This window comes from Lolium perenne, chromosome 3 (assembly GCF_019359855.2).
Source record: "Lolium perenne isolate Kyuss_39 chromosome 3, Kyuss_2.0, whole genome shotgun sequence".
NCBI classification, from domain to species: Eukaryota; Viridiplantae; Streptophyta; class Magnoliopsida; order Poales; family Poaceae; genus Lolium; species Lolium perenne.
In genome coordinates, this window is record NC_067246.2 from 184,084,043 (window position 1) to 184,103,677 (window position 19,635).

Sequence of the window (19,635 nt, forward strand, 5' to 3'; positions counted from 1 at the left end):
CCTACGAAGATAGTTGGATCCACGAAGGCCCATGAAGTATCCGGATCCAATACGGCGCATAAGGAAAGGTAGATCCTTGACATGCATGACAATGTAATATTCCGTAGTTAGGCATCTTGTATTCCGACTAGGACTCTCCGTGTAAACCCTAGATTCGAGCGCCTTTATAAGCCGGATCCCGGGAGCCCTAGAGGCACAACCAAAACTCATTGTAACAACGCGAAAGCGCCCAGATAATTTCAGACAAGCATCAGTAGGCTCTATCATCGTGCAGGTGCTCCGAAGCTGGATAACTCGCGTACCACCATCCCAAGGGCTCTCCGCCCGATGGCCCCTACTTCTTCTCCACCTCGTGAGGATCCCTCCTCCGAGGCACCGTCGAATAGGCAACGACAGGAGGACTAGGAATAACCTGTACAAGGTGCGTGTGACCATCATTCTAGGTGGAGCTAAAGAGGAGGAAGCGGCATCAAGATCAGCGTGGGCAACTGAGTCAAATGAGGACACGGACGCCGACTCATGCAAGTGAGCAACGAGAAAAACCAAGTTCAACATATACAGATGGTCACGCGAAGATGACGATTTACGAGTTGACGACATATACGCTAAGGTGTAGATTGCTAAAGTTGTGTCGAATATGTGTATATGCTATAGGAACTTGGACTATGCGAGTAGGTTACGTGTTGGAGTCACACTCTGTAACCTGGGTCTAATATATAAAGGCACCCGGGGTAGCCAAAACAGACTAGAGTACTAGACGAAAGCTAGGTTAGACACAAGATTAATTTTCGGGAACAGTCCGGCGCCTATGACAGGGGCGCTGGACTGGGTGGCGTTTATAGACCTAACATGAACCATTATGAGAGTTCAAGGTAAACTAAACATAATTTTTGGACCTACAAATGAACTTTCCTAAAAGTTAAAGGACGACAAGTGGACCGTTTCTTTTTCATCGAATGGGCCAACTAAACTAAGGCTCAGTTCTTTTGGCGGCTTCTCCGAGAAGCTGCCCTCCCCCCAGCTTCCTAGGGAAGCCGCCCCCAAAATTTTGAAAGACTTCCGAAATGGTCTAGCCTAGACTAGTCCGGAAGCCTCCCTAAATTTTTGGTGCGGCTTTACCAGGAAGCTGGGGGAGGGCAGTGATACGTCTCCGACGTATCGATAATTTCTTATGTTCCATGCCACATTATTGATGATATCTACATGTTTTATGCACACTTTATGTCATATTCGTGCATTTTCTGGAACTAACCTATTAACAAGATGCCGAAGTGCCGATTCTTTGTCTGCTGTTTTTGGTTTCAGAAATCCTAGTAAAGAAATATTCTCGGAATTGGACGAAATCAACGCCCAGGGTCCTATTTTGACACGAAGCTTCCAGAAGACCGAAGAGGAGACGAAGTGGGGCCACGAGGTGGCCAGACTATAGGGCGGCGCGGCCCAGGTCTTGGCCGCGCCGACCTATAGTGTGGGCCCCTCGTGTGGCCCCCTGACCTGCCCTTCCGCCTACAAATAGCCTCCGTCGCGAAACCCCGGTGCGAGAGCCACGATACGGAAAACCTTCCGAGACGCCGCCGCCGCCAATCCCATCTCGGGGGATTCGGAGATCGCCTCCGGCACCACTGCCGGAGAGGGGAATCATCTCCCGGAGGACTCTACGCCGCCATGGTCGCCTCCGGAGTGATGTGTGAGTAGTCTACCCCTGGACTATGGGTCCATAGCAGTAGCTAGATGGTTGTCTTCTCCCCATTGTGCTTAATTGTCGGGTCTTGTGTGCTGCCTAACATGATCAAGATCATCTATCTGTAATTCTATATGTTGCGTTTGTTGGGATCCGATGTATAGAGAATACTAGCTATGTTGCTTATCAATTTATAACGATGTGTTGTGTATGATCTTGCATGCTCTCCGTTACTAGTAGATGCTCTGGCCAAGTAGATGCTTGTAACTCCAAGAGGGAGTATTTATGCTCGATCTTTGGGTTCATGTCTCCGTGAATCTGGGAAGTGACAAATCTCTAAGATTATGGATGTCTTGTTGCCACTAGGGATAAAACATTGGTGCTATGTTCGAGGATGTAGTTACCGATTACATTACGCGCAATACTTAATGCAATTGTCTGTTGTTAGCAACTTAATCTTTGGAGGGTTTGGATGATAACTTTGAAGGTGGACTTTTTAGGCATAGATGCATGTTTGGATAGCGGTCTATGTACTTTGTCGTAATGAACAAATAAATCTCACTAAACTAATCAAAATATTAATGTGCATGGTCATGCCCTCTTTATTTGTCAATTGCCCAAGCTGTAATTTGTTCACCCAACATGCTGTTTATCTTATGGGAGAGACACCTCTAGTGAACTGTGGACCCCGGTCCAATTCTCTTTCTTGAAATACAATCTCTTGCAATCTTTGTTCTCTGTTTTTACGCAAACAATCATCATCCACACTATACATCTAATCCTTTGTTACAGCAAGCCGGTGAGATTGACAACCTCGCTGTTTCGTTGGGGCAAAGTACTTGGTTTGTGTTGTGCAGGTTCCACGTTGGCGCCGGAATCCCTGGTGTTGCACCGTATTACATCTCGCCGCCATCAACCTTCAACGTGCTTCTTGGCTCCTACTGGTTTGATAAACCTTGGTTTCATGCGAGGAAAACTTTGCCGCTGTACGCATCACACCTTCCTCTTGGGGTTCCCAACGGACGTGTCTGTACACGCCATCAAGCAATTTTTAAAGGCGCCGTTCTTAGGAGATCAAGACACGCTGCAAGGGGAGTCTCCACATCCCAATCTCTTTACTTTGTTTTTGTCTTGCTTAGTTTTATTTACTACTTTGTTTGCTGCACTAAATCAAAATACAAAAAAAATTAGTTGCTAGTTTTACTTTACTTGCTATCTTGTTTGCTATATCAAAAACACAAAAAAATTAGTTACTTGCATTTACTTTATCTAGTTTGCTTTATTTACTGTTGCTAAAATGGGTACTCCTGAAAATACTAAGTTGTGTGACTTCACAACCACAAATAATAATGATTTCTTATGCACACCTATTGCTTCACCTGCTACTACAGCAGAATTCTTTGAAATTAAACCTGCTTTACTAAATCTTGTTATGCGAGAGCAATTTTCTGGTGTTAGTTCTGATGATGTTGCTGCCCATCTTAATAATTTTGTTGAACTATGTGAAATGCAAAAATATAAAGATGTAGATGGTGACGTTATAAAATTAAAATTGTTCCCTTTCTCATTAAGAGGAAGAGCTAAAGATTGGTTGCTATCTCTGCCTAAGAATAGTATTGATTCATGGACTAAATGCAAGGATGCTTTTATTGGTAGATATTATCCCCCTGCTAAAATTATATCTTTGAGGAGTAGCATAATGAATTTTAAACAATTAGATACTGAGCATGTTGCACAAGCATGGGAAAGAATAAAATCTTTGGTTAAAAATTGCCAAACCCATGGACTGACTACTTGGATGATCATCCAAACCTTTTATGCAGGACTGAATTTTTCTTCGCGGAACCTATTGGATTCAGCTGCTGGAGGTACCTTTATGTCCATCACTCTTGGTGAAGCAACAAAGCTTCTTGATAATATGATGATCAACTACTCTGAATGGCACACGGAAAGAGTTCCACAAGGTAAGAAGGTAAATTCTGTCGAAGAAACCTCTTCCTTGAGTGATAAGATTGATGCTATTATGTCTATGCTTGTGAATGATAGGACAAATGCTGATCCTAATAATGTTCTGTTAGCTTCATTGGTTGTACAAGAAGAACATGTTGATGTAAACTTCATTAAAAATAATAATTTCAACAACAATGCTTACCGGAACAATTCTAGTAACAACTATAGGCCATATCCTTATAATAATGGCAACGGCTATGGTAATTCTTATGGGAATTCTTACAAAAATAATAGGAACACACCCCCTGGACTTGAAGCCATGCTTAAAGAATTTATTAGTACACAAACTTCTTTTAACAAATCTGTTGAAGAAAAGCTTGGGAAAATTGATATACTTGCTTCTAAAGTCGATAGTCTTGCTGCCGATGTTGATCTTTTGAAATCGAAAGTTATGCCTAATGAAAATCATCATAATAAAATTGTTACTACAGCAAATGCCATCCAAGTTAGAATTAATGAGAATATAAGATTGATGGCCGAATTGCGTGCTAGGTGGGAAAGAGAAGAAAATGAAAAAGAAGAGAATATAGCTAAAGTTTGGACTATTACCACCACTAGTAATGCTAATGCTACACAAGTTGCTGCACCTCCTACTATTACTAATAAAAGAATTGGTGTTAGCAATGTTTCCACTTCTAATGCAAAGCGCGAAAAACTGCCCGAAACTGCTAAAACTGCTGAAACTGCCTGTGATAAAACTGCTGAATTTTTTTCCAACATTGGGGATGATGATCCCATTGCTTTAGATTATAATGGTTTGAATTTTGATGATTGCCACATCTCTGAAGTTATAAAGTTCTTGCAAAAACTTGCTAAAAGTCCTAATGCTAGTACTATAAATTTGGCTTTCACGCAACATATTACAAATGCTCTCATAAAAGCTAGAGAAGAGAAATTAGAGCGCGAAGCTTCTATTCCTAGAAAGCTAGAGGATGGTTGGGAGCCCATCATTAAGATGAAGGTTAAAGATTTTGATTGTAATGCTTTATGTGATCTTGGTGCAAGTATTTCTGTTATGCCTAAGAAAATTTATAATATGCTTGACTTGCCACCGCTGAAAAATTGTTATTTGGATGTTAATCTTGCTGATCATTCTACAAAGAAACCTTTGGGGAAAGTTGATAATGTTCGCATTACCGTTAACAATAACCTTGTCCCCGTTGATTTTGTTGTCTTGGATATTGAATGCAATGCATCTTGTCCCATTATATTGGGAAGACCTTTTCTTCGAACTGTTGGTGCTATCATTGATATGAAGGAAGGTAATATAAAATATCAATTTCCTCTCAAGAAAGGTATGGAACACTTCCCTAGAAAGAGAATGAAGTTACCTTTTGATTCTATTATTAGGACAAATTATGATGTTGATACTTCGTCTCTTGATAATACTTGATACACACACTTTCTGCGCCTAGCTGAAAGGCGTTAAAGAAAAGCGCTTATGGGAGACAACCCATGGTTTTTACTACAGTACTTTGTTTTTATTTTGTGTCTTGGAAGTTGTTTACTACTATAGCAACCTCTCCTTATCTTAGTTTAGTGTTTTGTTGTGCCAAGTAAAGTCGTTGATAGTAAAGTTCATACTAGATTTGGATTACTGCGCAGAAACAGATTTCTTTGCTGTCACGCATCTGGGCAAAATTCTCTGTAGGTAACTCAGAAAATTATGCCAATTTACGTGAGTGATCCTCAGATATGTACGCAACTTTCATTCAATTTGAGCATTTTCATTTGAGCAAGTCTGGTGCCTCGATAAAATTCGTCAATACGAACTGTTCTGTTTTGACAGATTCTGCCTTTTATTTCGCATTGCCAGTTTTGTTATGTTCGATGGATATTTCGATTCCATTGACTTTCAGTATCTTTGTGCAATTTCCAGAAGTGTTAAGAATGATTATGTCACCTCTGAACATGTATATTTTGATTATGCACTAACCCTCTAATGAGTTGTTCTAAGTTTGGTGTGGAGGAAGTTTTCAAGGATCAAGAGAGGGAGATGATACTACATGATCAAGGAGAGTGAAAGCTCTAAGCTTGGGGATGCCCCGGTGGTTCACCCCTGCATATATTAAGAAGACTCAAGCGTCTAAGCTTGGGGATGCCCAAGGCATCCCCTTCTTCATCGACAACATTATCAGGTTCCTCCCCTGAAACTATATTTTTATTCCATCACATCTTATGTGCTTTTCTTGGAGCGTCGGTTTGTTTTTGTTTTTGTTTTGTTTGAATAAAATGGATCCTAGCATTCTTTGTGTGGGAGAGAGACACGCTCCGCTGTAGCATATGGACAAGTATGTCCTTAGGCTTTACTCATAGTATTCATGGCGAAGTTTCTTCTTCGTTAAATTGTTATACGGTTGGAATTGGAAAATGATACATGTAGTAATTTGCTATAATGTCTTGGGTAATGTGATACTTGGCAATTGTTGTGCTCATGTTTAAGCTCTTGCATCATATGCATTGCACCCATTAATGAAGAAATACATAGAGCATGCTAAAATTTGGTTTGCATATTTGGTCTCTCTAAAGTCTAGATAATTTCTAGTATTGAGTTTGAACAACAAGGAAGACGGTGTAGAGTCTTATAATGTTTTCAATATGTCTTTTATGTGAGTTTTGCTGCACCGCTTCATCCTTGTGTTTGTTTCAAATAGCCTTGCTAGCCTAAACCTTGTATCGAGAGGGATTACTTCTCATGCATCCAAAATACTTGAGCCAACCACTATGCCATTTGTGTCCACCATACCTACCTACTACATGGTATTTCTCCGCCATTCCAAAGTAAATTTCTTGAGTGCTACCTTTAAATTTCCATTCTCCACCTTTACAATATATAGCTCATGGGACAAATAGCCTAAAAACTATTGTGGTATTGAATATGTACTTATGCACTTTATCTCTTATTAAGTTGCTTGTTGTGCGATAACCATGTTCACTGGGGACGCCATCAACTACTTTTTGTTGAATATCATGTGAGTTGCTATGCATGTTCGTCTTGTCTGAAGTAAGGGCGATCTACCACCTTATGGTTAGAGCATGCATATTGTTAGAGAAGAACATTGGGCCGTTAACTAAAGCCATGATCCATGGTGGAAGTTTCAGTTTTGGACATATATCCTCAATCTCATATGGAAAATTAATTGTTGTTACATGCTTATGCATAAAAGAGGAGTCCATTATCTGTTGTCTATGTTGTCCCGGTATGGATGTCTAAGTTGAGAATAATCAATAGCGAGAAATCCGATGCGAGCTTTCTCCTTAGACCTTTGTACAGGCGGCATAGAGGTACCCCTTTGTGACACTTGGTTAAAACATGTGCATTGCGATGATCCCGGTAGTCCAAGCTAATTAGGACAAGGTGCGGGCACTATTAGTATACTATGCATGAGGCTTGCAACTTGTAAGATATAATTTACATGATACATATGCTTTATTACTACCGTTGACAAAATTGTTTCTTGTTTTCAAAATCAAAGCTCTAGCACAAATATAGCAATCGATGCTTTTCCTCTATGGAGGACCTTTCTTTTACTTTTACTGTTGAGTCAGTTCACCTATTTCTCTCCATCTCAAGAAGCAAACACTTGTGTGAACTGTGCATTGATTCCTACATACTTGCATATTGCACTTGTTATATTACTCTATGTTGACAATATCCATGAGATATACATGTTACAAGTTGAAAGCAACCGCTGAAACTTCATCTTCCTATGTGTTGCTTCAATGCCTTTACTATGAATTATTGTTTTATGAGTTAACTCTTATGCAAGACTTATTGATGCTTGTCTTGAAGTACTATTCATGAAAAGTCTTTGCTATATGATTCACTTGTTTACTCATGTTATATACATTGTTTTGATCGCTGCATTCACTACATATGCTTTACAAATAGTATGATCAAGGTTATGATGGCATGTCACTCCAGAAATTATCTTTGTTTATCGTTTACCTGCTCGGGACAAGCAGGAACTAAGCTTGGGATGCTGATACGTCTCCGACGTATCGATAATTTCTTATGTTCCATGCCACATTATTGATGTTATCTACATGTTTTATGCACACTTTATGTCATATTCGTGCATTTTCTGGAACTAACCTATTAACAAGATGCCGAAGTGTCGATTCTTTGTTTTCTTGTTTTTGGTTTCAGAAATCCTAGTAAAGAAATATTCTCGGAATTGGACGAAATCAACGCCCAGGGTCCTATTTTGCCACGAAGCTTCCAGAAGACCGAAGAGGAGACGAAGTGGGGCCACGAGGTGGCCAGACTATAGGGCGGCGCGGCCCAGGTCTTGGCCGCGCCGACCTATAGTGTGGGCCCCTCGTGTGGCCCCCTGACCTGCCCTTCCGCCTACAAATAGCCTCCGTCGCGAAACCCCCAGTACCGAGAGCCACGATACGGAAAACCTTCTAGAGATCGCCTCCGGCACCCTGCCGGAGAGGGGAATCATCTCCCGGAGGACTCTACGCCGCCATGGTCGCCTCCGGAGTGATGTGTGAGTAGTCTACCCCTGGACTATGGGTCCATAGCAGTAGCTAGATGGTTGTCTTCTCCCCATTGTGCTTCATTGTCGGGTCTTGTGAGCTACCTAACATGATCAAGATCATCTATCTGTAATTCTATATGTTGCGTTTGTTGGGATCCGATGAATAGAGAATACTTGTTATGTTGATTATCAATTTATATCTATGTGTTGTTTATGATCTTGCATGCTCTCCGTTACTAGTAGATGCTCTGGCCAAGTAGATGCTTGTAACTCCAAGAGGGAGTATTTATGCTCGATAGTGGGTTCATGTCTCCGTGAATCTGGGGAAGTGGCAGAAATCTCTAAGATTATGGATGTGTTGTTGCCACTAGGGATAAAACATTGGTGCTATGTTCGAGGATGTAGTTACTGATTACATTACACGCAATACTTAATGCAATTGTCTGTTGTTAGCAACTTAATACTGGAGGGGGTTCGGATGATAACCTGAAGGTGGACTTTTTAGGCATAGATGCATGCTGGATAGCGGTCTATGTACTTTGTCGTAATGCCCAATTAAATCTCACTATACTCATCATAATATGTATGTGCATGGTCATGCCCTCTTTATTTGTCAATTGCCCAACTGTAATTTGTTCACCCAACATGCTGTTTATCTTATGGGAGAGACACCTCTAGTGAACTGTCGACCCCGGTCCAATTCTCTTTACTGAAATACAATCTCTTTACAATCTTTGTTCTCTTGTTTCTGCAAACAATCATTATCCACACTATACATCTAATCCTTTGTTACAGCAAGCCGGTGAGATTGACAATCTCGCTGTTTCGTTGGGGCAAAGTACTTGGTTTGTGTTGTGCAGGTTCCACATTGGCGCCGGAATCCCTGGTGTTGCGCCGCACTACATCTCGCCGCCATCAACCTTCAACGTGCTTCTTGGCTCCTACTGGTTCGATAAACCTTGGTTTCGTACTGAGGGAAAACTTGCCGCTGTACGCATCACACCTTCCTCTTGGGGTTCCCAACGGACGTGTGCTGTACACGCCATCAGGTAGCTTCTCGGAGAAGGCGCCAAGAGAACTGAGGGCCCTTTTGTTTTGGCTTTTTTTTTTGACTTTTTGGCTTTGGCAAAAGCAAAAAAAACACCTAAATAGATACTTTTTTGGCTTTTGGGTTTTGGAAGCCAAAAGAATAGGATCTTTGTTTTGGCTCCCAAAATTCAAAAGCCAAAAAAACCAAAAAGCTAAAAAAAAAGCCACAACAAAAAGCCCGCTGTGTTTGGTTGCGTTGAATTGGGCTCGGAATCAGTCAATCTGGAATTTGAGGTCTGTTTCCACCGTTTGGTTAGGCCTTAGAATTGGAGGCTGGAAACTGAGGCGAATTCCCCGCACCGATTCGCCCGTGTAAACTTCACTCTAAACTTTCCGAGGTCGGACCCTCGGAAACCCGTGGAATCGAAGCGGCCTCCCTCCCGAGTCCTGTCGCGAGCAGAGCGAGCCCGTCGCCGCCTCCCTCCCGAGTCCCGACGCGAGCGACCGGAGCGGCGGAGCCCCGGCGGTGGTGCGCAGGTTCGGTCCCCTCCTCTTCTCCCTTTCACCGCTTCCCCCTCTTCTTCCCTCTACGTCGCCTCCCCTGGCCGCCCCTCTCCCGGCGCGGCCGCCGCTTCCCCTGGCCGCCCCTCTCCTAGCTCGCTGACCTCTCCCCGCCGGAGCTCCAACTCGTGGGCATCTGCTTCGCGCAGGAGGGCCGCGATGCCTACCATGGAGCTCATGACCGCCATCGATCACCTGCGGCTAGATCGAGCGCCTCGTGGGCGCCGGCGGCGATGTCTCCGGTGGCGGAGATGGACTGCACACGCTGTAGAGTTCGTCGGGGACATGCTCAGGAGGGGCAGCGTCGGGCGCGGGAGCGGAGAACGACGACGAGCATGAAAGCCCCGTCGGGTACCTCGCCTGGAAGATGATGGCATTTAACTGCCCATTTATTTTCCCAAGTGTAATAATATACGAATGATTTATTGTATGTGCTAAATAATATATACACATTGTAATATACACATGCTATTTTTATTTTTGTACCCCACCAAATTCCATGGTTTATGCATCCAAACAGGATTTGGAATTAGGTTCACCCTTTAATTCCAACATAAAATTCCGAGTACATCCAAACAGCCGAATTCGAATTCGAAGCGAATTCATTTCCATCTTGGATTTAGAATCTGAAAGTCCAATTCAATTCCATAGAGAATTCTATGCATCCAAACACAGCATGAGCCTAAGAGCATCTCCACTCGTCTCCCCGACGAGGCCCCCGAGCGACGTTTTTTCCATCCGGACGGCGTAAATCGGCCCAGTCGCGCCCCCGGTTCCTCGTTTTCATCCGGATTTGGCCCTTCATCCATCCGGCGAGCCCACGCCATCCCCGGTCCCCCGGGGCGCGCTCGGGGACTGCGGACGAAAGATTTTGGCGCGAAACGTCGTGTGGACCCGCGTAGTCGGCGACAGGAAAACCAAATCCTGTCGATTTTCCCTCCAATTTGCTTGCATATCCCCATTCCCTCCAATTTGCTTGCATATCCCCATTCTCTCCCGCCGAATTTGTCCATTCTCCTCCTCGTCTTCCAGTTCCAGTTCCCGACGTCGTCTTCTCGTCCACCACCGCTCTCCTCCTCGTCTTCTCATCCACCACAATGCCACCGAAGGCGACGACGAGGAAGCCGCGGGCGAAGAAGGAGCGGCCGCCGGGCATGACGAACGCAGAGTGGGCGGCGGACGAGAAACGGCGCGAGGTCGAAACAAGCGGCAGGGCGGAGAGGGTGAAAAAAGCCGCCGCCAAGAGGGCGGCGGCGGCGCAGGACGAACAAGCAAGGAAGATCAGCATGGCCATGAGCATGGGTCATGTTCCCGGCAGCGGCGGCGGCGCCATGTTCCCCGGCCAATGGCCGACGCAAGGTACAAGCAGTTCCCCGTCGTCCTTCTCCCCTTCGATGTACTCGCTGTCGCCGCTTGCCATGTTCCAAGAGGGCGCCTACGTCCAACCGTCCAGGTTCACGCCGTCGCCGCCCGAGCTTGACGTCGGCAGCGGCGGCCAGTTCGAGGGCACCTCACCGGCCATGCGACGAGGGCCGCTCCCGTTCGGTGCGATGGCGGCGCCGAACGAAGAGGAGATCCACGAGATGATCACCTCCGGCTCCATGGCCGCCGCTACGAGCCCGGGGTTCTTCATGGCCGCCGCCGCCGCGAGCCCGGGGTTCTTCACGCAAGAGGAGGCGAGGGCAACGACAGTTGTCGCGGCGCGCAACGAGCATGGGGAGGATGTTGCCGACGGAAGCCAAGCCGTCGAAGAAGAAGACGAAGAAGAAGAAGAGCCAACTCAAGCCGCCGCCAACCTGTCGAAGGGGAAGAAGAAGAGGAAGAAGGACTCGCCGCCTGCCGAACCGCGTATCAAATGGACGCCGAAGGAAGAGGAGTGCCTCGCCGAAGCTTGGATGACCGTGTCCATGAACAGCATAACCGGGGCCAATCAGTAGTTCGACACATATTGGCTTCGAGTGAAACAGGCGTACGACGAACGCAAACTCGTCGATCCCTACTTCAACAAGACGAACATGAACGTGTACCGGGGAGACAAGGCAATGGCCACCCATTGGGGGATCATGCAGACGGCGTGCAGCAAATGGCACGGCATACAGGAGGAGGTCGAAGAACGGCCGATCAGCGGCCACGACTTGGAGCAAAAGGTATGCTCCGTCGACCCTGCATCACCGAGGCACCGTGTACATCGTCGTGAGCTGACCCGTATCGCCGTACTCTTTTTCCCCAGCTGCGCCGTGCTTTGGACATGTACACGGACGACACCGGCATGCAGTTCAAGTTCCTGAACGTCTACGCCCGCCTCGAGAACTGCGAGAAGTGGAAGGAAACCCGCACGACCCTCTCGAAGAGCAAGACCGAGCAGTACAACCCCGACGCTCCGGCGGCTGGCGCGGCGGAAGGGCGCCCTGAACTCGGCCAGAAGAAGCTCAAAGAGCTCAAAAAGACGGGCAATCCCGCCGACAGGATGCAGGCGTCGATCGACAAGTGCCGGGCCGACTTGAGGACGCACGCCGACGGGAGGAACGACAAGTTCGACGGCAGGTGGCGGGAGATGCTCGCCAACCAAGGCGTCCGGATCGCCCTGCTGAAGACGACGACGGCGGCGAAGAAGAGGAACACAAACTTGGCGTTCCTGATGGGCGGCGGCAACATGGAACTGATGGGCGAGGAGACTAGGAATTGGTACCAGGGCCACCGCAGCGACATCCTCCGAGCCACTCCGGCCAGTCCTTCGTCGTCTCCGCCGGCTCCTACCTCGTCTTCCTCACCATCTACCTCGTCGACTGCCGCTGCTTCGACGTCCATCGCTGCTGTTGCCGATCGCTGCAGCCGCCGACGACCACGGCGTGTGAGGAAACTGGTCCGTCGGACACTGCCGTGCCGGCCGGGACTGCCGATGAGCCTGTTTCCGTGTAATTTCCCTCCGATCGCCGATCTGTGGCTGATCGTTTTGCTCCTTTTGCCGATCAACTGGCCGTACTTGTAACGCGGGACGATGCTTTGTTTAAATTTAAACTATGTCCGCCGAACTCCGAGTGGACGACTGGAAATACAGTACTCCCCATGACTTTATTTCGTCCAATCCAGCGGTTGTTTCGTCCGGATTTCGCCGTGGGGAGCGCCAACCAGTGGAGATGCTCATCCGTTTGTAGAGAAGCTCTAGCCGAAACGAGCGGCCACGCTGTCTCCGGCGAGAAGCTCCGAGTGAGCCGTTTCCTGAACTTCCCGTGGATCAGTTGAGATTGCCCTCAATCTTCTCATTAATTACCCTCTAATGCCATCATGGCGACCCTGCTGCCATGGCCTCTCTTCTGCGGCTCTGCCCTATCTCGTCTCGCTAGGGTAGCTCCACCGCCGACAGCGACGCGTCTCCGCATCCAGCGCAAGAGCCGCCGCCGCCTGTCCCCGTCCTCTCCGCCGTTCTAATCGACCCCGCCGCCGACGACCTCGACCCATCCACCTCCCCCTCCTGTTCGTTTGCATCTCCAAGGAGGTCTTCCACTCTTCCAGCGACGCCGGCGGCGACCAGAAGGGCCAGCAGGTCCTCGCCGACGACTAAGGTTAGCTCAGGCGCTCCTCGAGTCTCACTTTACCCCGCGCCTCTCCTCTCCCGACCTGCCCAAGCTCCAGTCCACCGCGGCTATGCCCTAGAGCTTCGCCGTCGTCCTCATGCCCGCATCGCCGCCACTGCCGTCTCCGCCGCGTCCTTACTGTCCCCACGCAGTTCTCTTGGACAATTGGGTTTTGAGATATGGGCTTTTACTCATCAAGTGATAACTTAAACCCCAAACTAACCCCCATATTTTTTCCGTGACCAGATCGGCAGATCCGCCCCTGCTCGTTGAGATTCTTCACAAATTCACAGAGGGCTCCTCAGCATGTCTTGGGCGGCAATCGAGAATGATCCTGGTAAATTTTACTTCATTATCCGTGACTCAGCAACACAGCAGATCAATGGACTATCTAGTTAGTTGAGCTAAGCTTTCTCTGCATATTCTGTACTGATAAGGTTTCACCATGGCCATCGGTGATGCTTAACTGCTTATTGTCCCTAGTTTGACTGGAAATCTAGAGCGTCTGGACTAGATGTGGCATGTGGAGGATATCCCTGAAACTGTCATGTAAGGTGTCAGTGGCATCTTGAATAAGATTACTAAGCTTTCTTTTGGACCCTCGTGTTGTAAGTTGTTACTTAGTCAAGCTGTTGGATAGAGTGTTCATTAGTAGTAGAACAGTGAGATGTGTGCAGCATCACCTATTTCACTTCAGGAGAGTGCCCAGCTGTTTAATCAAGTTGTTTACGGGAGACTTGCACGTAAGCTGTCCTTTGAAGTTTAATGTGGATATGAGTAATAAAATGTCCATTTGCAATCCAAAATGTACATTACTTAATACTTATGTACTACCTCCATCCCAAAGCTTGGCTTATATTATTTTTAGAAAGTCAAACTATGTCAAATTTGACTAAGCTTTACCAAAAATCATTAAAATGTAAAATACAAAATTAATATCATTAAATAGAAGCCATTTTATTTGGTTTAAGCTTGCAAACTACAAAATTAATATCATCAAACTTTACTTGGTTTGACTTGTCAAAAAAAATATAAGCCTTAAGCTTTGGGATGGAGGTAGTACGTAATTTTTAGTGAAGAGGAAGTTTCTCTCGTACTAAGGTACTCAAGTGTGTATTCATTCCTCTCTTAACAAATGTCATTTGAATGATGAAACAGACTGCACTTATCTTCAGAACCATTCTATTATATATTAGCTACCTGTTCTAACTACTCCCCTGTAAACACTGGCCTTTAGTTTTTTCCAAGGAAAGAGAAAGGAACTATTAACCTTTACATATTGTGTAGGTGTTTTTACCGAGCTGTTGCAACAAATGCAGTTGAAGGGTCTCCAAGTAAGTATTCGCCTGGCCCAGGTTAACTTTTTGTTTCATAAGCCAGCTAGGCACTAAGGGGCAGTAATCACTCTATGCATTGATACAAAAGAATATATGTCCCAGGTTTTGCATTCAAGGCTTCCATAACAAAACAATAAAACTAGCTATTTTTCCAGTGAATTGGTAAAGTTTAAGCTTGCTTTTAGTTCATGATCTGGTTGACATTTAGGCTTCTAGATACCGAGTCTCACAATTACTAAAACTATGTTTTGAAATACAGTGATGCAACGACTCTTTTTTTTCTTTAGAAAATGTTGGCAGGATATTCATGCAATGCACTAAAGTTTGTTAGTTTTGGGAGTTCATAATCAGTTTCTAGTTTCTAAATGTGCTTCTTCCTATGTAACTTTGGATTTTTTACCTCCTTAAAAGCTGGCATTCTATGATATTCCATGTTATTCTTCCTTTACAGGTTGATGAACTCTACTCACTTGATCTTGATGCCCTCAAGGATCTTCAGTATGTTATCCTTGCTACTACCCATTGCCATGAATGTTGTTATCGTGAATTAGCTATGTCAAATAATTGTTATCATGCAGGCCAATTTATGGGCTTATAATTCTGTACAAATGGCGCCCTCCAGAGAAAGATGAGCGTCCTGTTATCAAGGATTCAGTTCCAAATCTGTTCTTTGCCAATCAGGTCAGAGCATAGTTACGTTGAGTGTTTTATGCCATGTTTACTCTGCTTCTTTTTTATAACCAAGTCGTTTTTCACTCGCAGATAATTAATAGTGCATGTGCAACGCAAGCTATCATTTCTGTTCTGTTGAACTCTTCTGGCATCACCCTTAGTGATGACCTCAGAAAGCTGAAGGAGTTCGCAAAGGACTTGCCGCCAGAGCTCAAAGGATTGGCTATAGTGAATTGTGAAAGTATCCGCATGACCAGTAACTCATTTGCAAGGTCAGAAGAGCCCGAGGAACAGAAAACATCTAGCAAGGATGATGATGTCTACCATTTCATTAGCTATGTTCCTGTTGATGGTGTCCTGTATGAGCTTGATGGACTGAAGGAAGGACCTATTAGCCTGGGAAAATGCCCAGGTGGTATCGGTGAAATGGGGTGGCTGAAGATAGTGCAGCCTGTCATTCAGGAACATATTGATAAGTTCTCTCAGAATGAAATAAGGTTCAGTGTCATGGCTATCACAAAGAATCGGAAGGATATGTACATCGTAGAGCTCAAGGAACTTCAGAGGAAGAGGGAGAACCTCTTGTCACAAATGGGTGATCCTTCTGCCAATCGCCAAAGGCCATCTGTTGAGCGGTCACTCGCAGAGGTTGCTGCTCAGATTGAGGCTGTGACCGAGAAGATCATAATGGAGGAAGAGAAGTCAAAGAAGTGGAGGACAGAGAACATTAGAAGGAAGCACAACTATGTGCCTTTCTTGTTCAATTTCCTTAAGATCCTCGAGGAGAAGCAGCAGCTGAAGCCCCTGATAGAGAAGGCAAAGCGGAGTTCTCACAGCCGAAACCCCAAGTGAAATCTGCGCTGTAAAATTTTATCGTTCTGATTGTTTCTTATCGTGTAGAGATATGACCCTGACTGGCTTTTGTGGTCTTGTGGCTGACTGGCGTTGTTTTCTTGCCGAATGTGATTGTAGTTCTGGTCCTAGATAGGACATGCATTTTGCAGTCTTAGTATATTCAGGCAAATCTTAATATTTATGCAGGGGAATACCCTGACGTTTATCAGAATTATATGCACATTTGAGGGTTGTTTCCCTATTTGACTGTTCCCAAAATTTTACCCAAATGTGCCGAATATTCCATATTTATGAACAGGTACTTAGAGTAAGCATTTGGTGCACATGGGCACCAGTGCTCTCAGTTTTTTAAATATTAAAAAAATTATATATCCGTGTTTTAAAAATCATCACATTTATTCTACGAATACATATATATGTTCCGAATACTCGTGAGAAGTTTTGGTAGAAATTACATTGTATTTTGAGCTACAGGAAAAAAACAAATTTATGGCTACGTATAGAGATTTATATTTGTCAGAAATTTGTCTTTTTTATATAGCTCAAAATATAACATATTTTTCTCCGAAATTTCTACCGTATCTTTGAAATGTTTATATGTATATAGGTATTTAATTTCAATTTTTTTTGGAATACAAATAATATGACTTTATAGCACCAGGAGCACTGGTGCTCAAGACACTTTTCGCAGGTACTTATGATTAATGCTTAGTTGGTAGCAAAGTATTTTTAAGTCTTCTAAAAATACTATAGTTTTCAAAAATACTTTGGTTTTTAATACTTTGAGGTGTTTGGCTACAACACAAAATTGCAGTTTCAACACTTCAGTATTCACAAAACTGTAGTATTTTCTCAGTATTAAAAAATTAAGTCCAACTTTTTTTTTTGAAACTGAGATTTGGGAGAAAAAGGAACTTCTCCACCCCGCTGCTGCTAGGTGCTCCTATCGCTGAAACTTAAGCAACATAGACTATTAAAATGCTTGCTTGCTGAACGGCATTTGAATATTCTCTCCAACATGGTATAAAGAAAAAACAAAATGACAGACTATGCGGCAGTTGCCCAACGCTAAAGAACAATGAGGATAAATCTCACAACGCCAACCTTCTAGAAGAAATGAAAATCATGCTTAGTAATTTTGAAGCTTGAAAAGTAGACCAAATGAGGCGCTTAAAGATGCTTGGAGGGAGAATCATGGCCATTGCTTAAGAAATTAGCAGTAACCAAACAGGTGCAAAGTATTCACTATACTTCAGAATACTGTGAAATGTCAAAACTGAAGTATCTACTACGTACACGATAAAATACTTTAGTAGTCGAATACTTCTGTTTTTAAAATACTATGCTACCAAACTAAGCCTAAGGTCCATGAACTACTAGTACATATCTAAAGAAGCTTCGAGAATGACGGTATCTTCGAGTGGGTTTGACCTCTCTTGAGAAACATCAAGATTTTGCAGGAGAAAGGGTACTAGCTGACATTCTTCACAAAGAACAGGACAATATTAATCCCTCCTATCTGAAAAAGTGTCGGGCGGGCAATTTTACAAAAAATAACCTCATGTTTATTTCCTTCTTAACCCGCACTCCACCTTCCCCAACCTCCCGAAACGCACGCACAAGAACGATCTCCTCCCAGGCTCCCACACAACGTTCTCCTTCCCCAAAAAATGGTAGCACACCACACCCACCAGCTATGGCACCAATTTCTGATTATAGAAGGGTTTGATTGTCAAATGCAATTATACTTTTTAGGATCAGAGGGAGTAGACATGTTGCACGATCAGAACTACCAGCCCCCGGCGTGGTGAATGGTATGAACAACACAAGAACACCAACAAAAAGTAACGAACGCCCAACCACGTTTATAGTACACACGAACATAGCAGAACACGACAATCACCAGATCCACGAATTTGGGAGACGTCGATGAGCGAAACCATAACCGAAATACTCCAGCATCCGATGCAAAATAGATGATCTAAATTTTAATGAATCTAAACCATCTATTTATGAACAAAGATAGTACAATCTCTGCTTTAAAATATAAGTTTTTTTTTAAAAAAAAGCTAGACAAGATGATGCGGTGGGGTTTCATGCAATGAAACCGGGGCGAGGCCCTTTTCATCTTAAATGCTAGACAAGACAGAGCAAATTATAAAATACCAGCCAATATCATTTGCTGAGAAAATGTCCACGGCCACAGTATTTGACTTATACAGCTGACACCCTGGCCACAGAGTGCACACAAAGGTTCAAATTGACACAGGGACGGAGCTGGAAAAAATTACCACTGGCGTTATAACCTCTCCATCTCAGTGGTATGATTCTGTACAATTTTTTACACTTGCTAATACTAATTAGTGAAGAAATTTATATTTTCATTGGGGAGGGGGTCACTGACCCCAGCGCCCTCTAGGCAGTTCCGTCCGTGCGTTGACACCTTATCCTGAAAGTATATATATCTCTCTCAGGTTTCAGCAAAACCTACCGACTCCCTATTTTCGAAAGGTTTAATGAAAGTCAAATACGAATTCTTTAAGAGAGGCTTTTTACTTAGATTTTGGGAAGATACATGGATATGAGATAAGCCTCTAAGTGATCAACACCTAACCTTATACAACATTGCCAATCATAAGAATGTTACAATTGCAAATGTTATGGTTTCAACTCCCAGTATATATTTTAGCAGAGTATTGTCTGGTAGTATATGGGATGGACGGGTTCATTTGGTTATGTGACTTATGATGGCTAAGTTGTCCAAAAATGCAGATTTTCCACTAGAACCTTTTTTTACCATTAAATCAATGTATCATGACTTGCTTAATGGTCATACAGTTCACCTTATTTTTTTTTTTTTTGGAAAACTAAGGTACCACTCAAAATAATAAATTTTATGTGGTTTTTTCATAGGAAAGTAATTCTCACAAAAGTTAGCCTTACTAAACAAAATTGGTAGGGATTTACTAAATGTTGTTTCTGTTATAAAGAAGAGACAATTCAACATATTTTGTTTTCATGCCCCCTTGCAAGAATTCTATGCAGGGCTATTAACACGTTTAATATACCATCTCCAACTAATATTACAAACTTATTCGGAAATTTCTTAAATGGAGTAGCAACAAAAGATAAAGAACACATTAGAAATGGTGTGTGCGCTATTAAGTTATACGGATTGTCCGATATGATATTATTTTTAATAAAATAAGTTTTCCCTCATTTTTGCGCCGTTGGTTACTCATTGGATCCATATGCAGTCTTTTCTCCAGCTACCAGAGGAGCGCCTGGACATGGGTATCGGTTGCACCCGTTTGGCAACATTAGTACATGATTTCTATAGCCGGTGTGGCAATCGGTTTCATCGATGTTTGACATGAGTATAGTCATGCATCATTTGCTTCTAGACATTTTTAGGTGGCTCGTCCATG

The 19,635-nt window shown here is 44.1% G+C and overlaps 2 protein-coding genes across 3 annotated transcripts; both read left to right on the plus strand.

The window, feature by feature from the left end:
* The first annotated feature begins 11,113 nt into the window (after positions 1-11,113).
* LOC127339705 (uncharacterized) lies at positions 11,114-13,553 on the plus strand. The gene is made up of 4 exons (XM_051365524.2): positions 11,114-11,164; positions 11,736-11,915; positions 11,999-12,453; positions 13,118-13,553. Exons 1-4 carry the CDS (start codon positions 11,114-11,116, stop codon positions 13,551-13,553), a joined length of 1,122 nt encoding a protein of 373 aa, XP_051221484.2.
* On the plus strand, positions 12,979-16,448 carry LOC127342813 (ubiquitin carboxyl-terminal hydrolase 2). 2 transcript variants are annotated; one of them, XM_051368824.1, is made up of 6 exons: positions 12,979-13,331; positions 13,590-13,680; positions 14,631-14,677; positions 15,132-15,178; positions 15,259-15,361; positions 15,443-16,448. In XM_051368824.1, the coding sequence occupies exons 2-6, from the start codon at positions 13,650-13,652 to the stop codon at positions 16,202-16,204; spliced, it is 990 nt and encodes a 329-aa protein (XP_051224784.1). In that variant the 5' UTR covers positions 12,979-13,331; positions 13,590-13,649; the 3' UTR covers positions 16,205-16,448. The 2 variants fall into 2 exon arrangements, with proteins under 2 accessions (XP_051224784.1, XP_051224783.1); XM_051368823.1 differs by having other exon boundaries at positions 13,598-13,680.
* Positions 16,449-19,635: the final 3,187 nt, after the last annotated feature.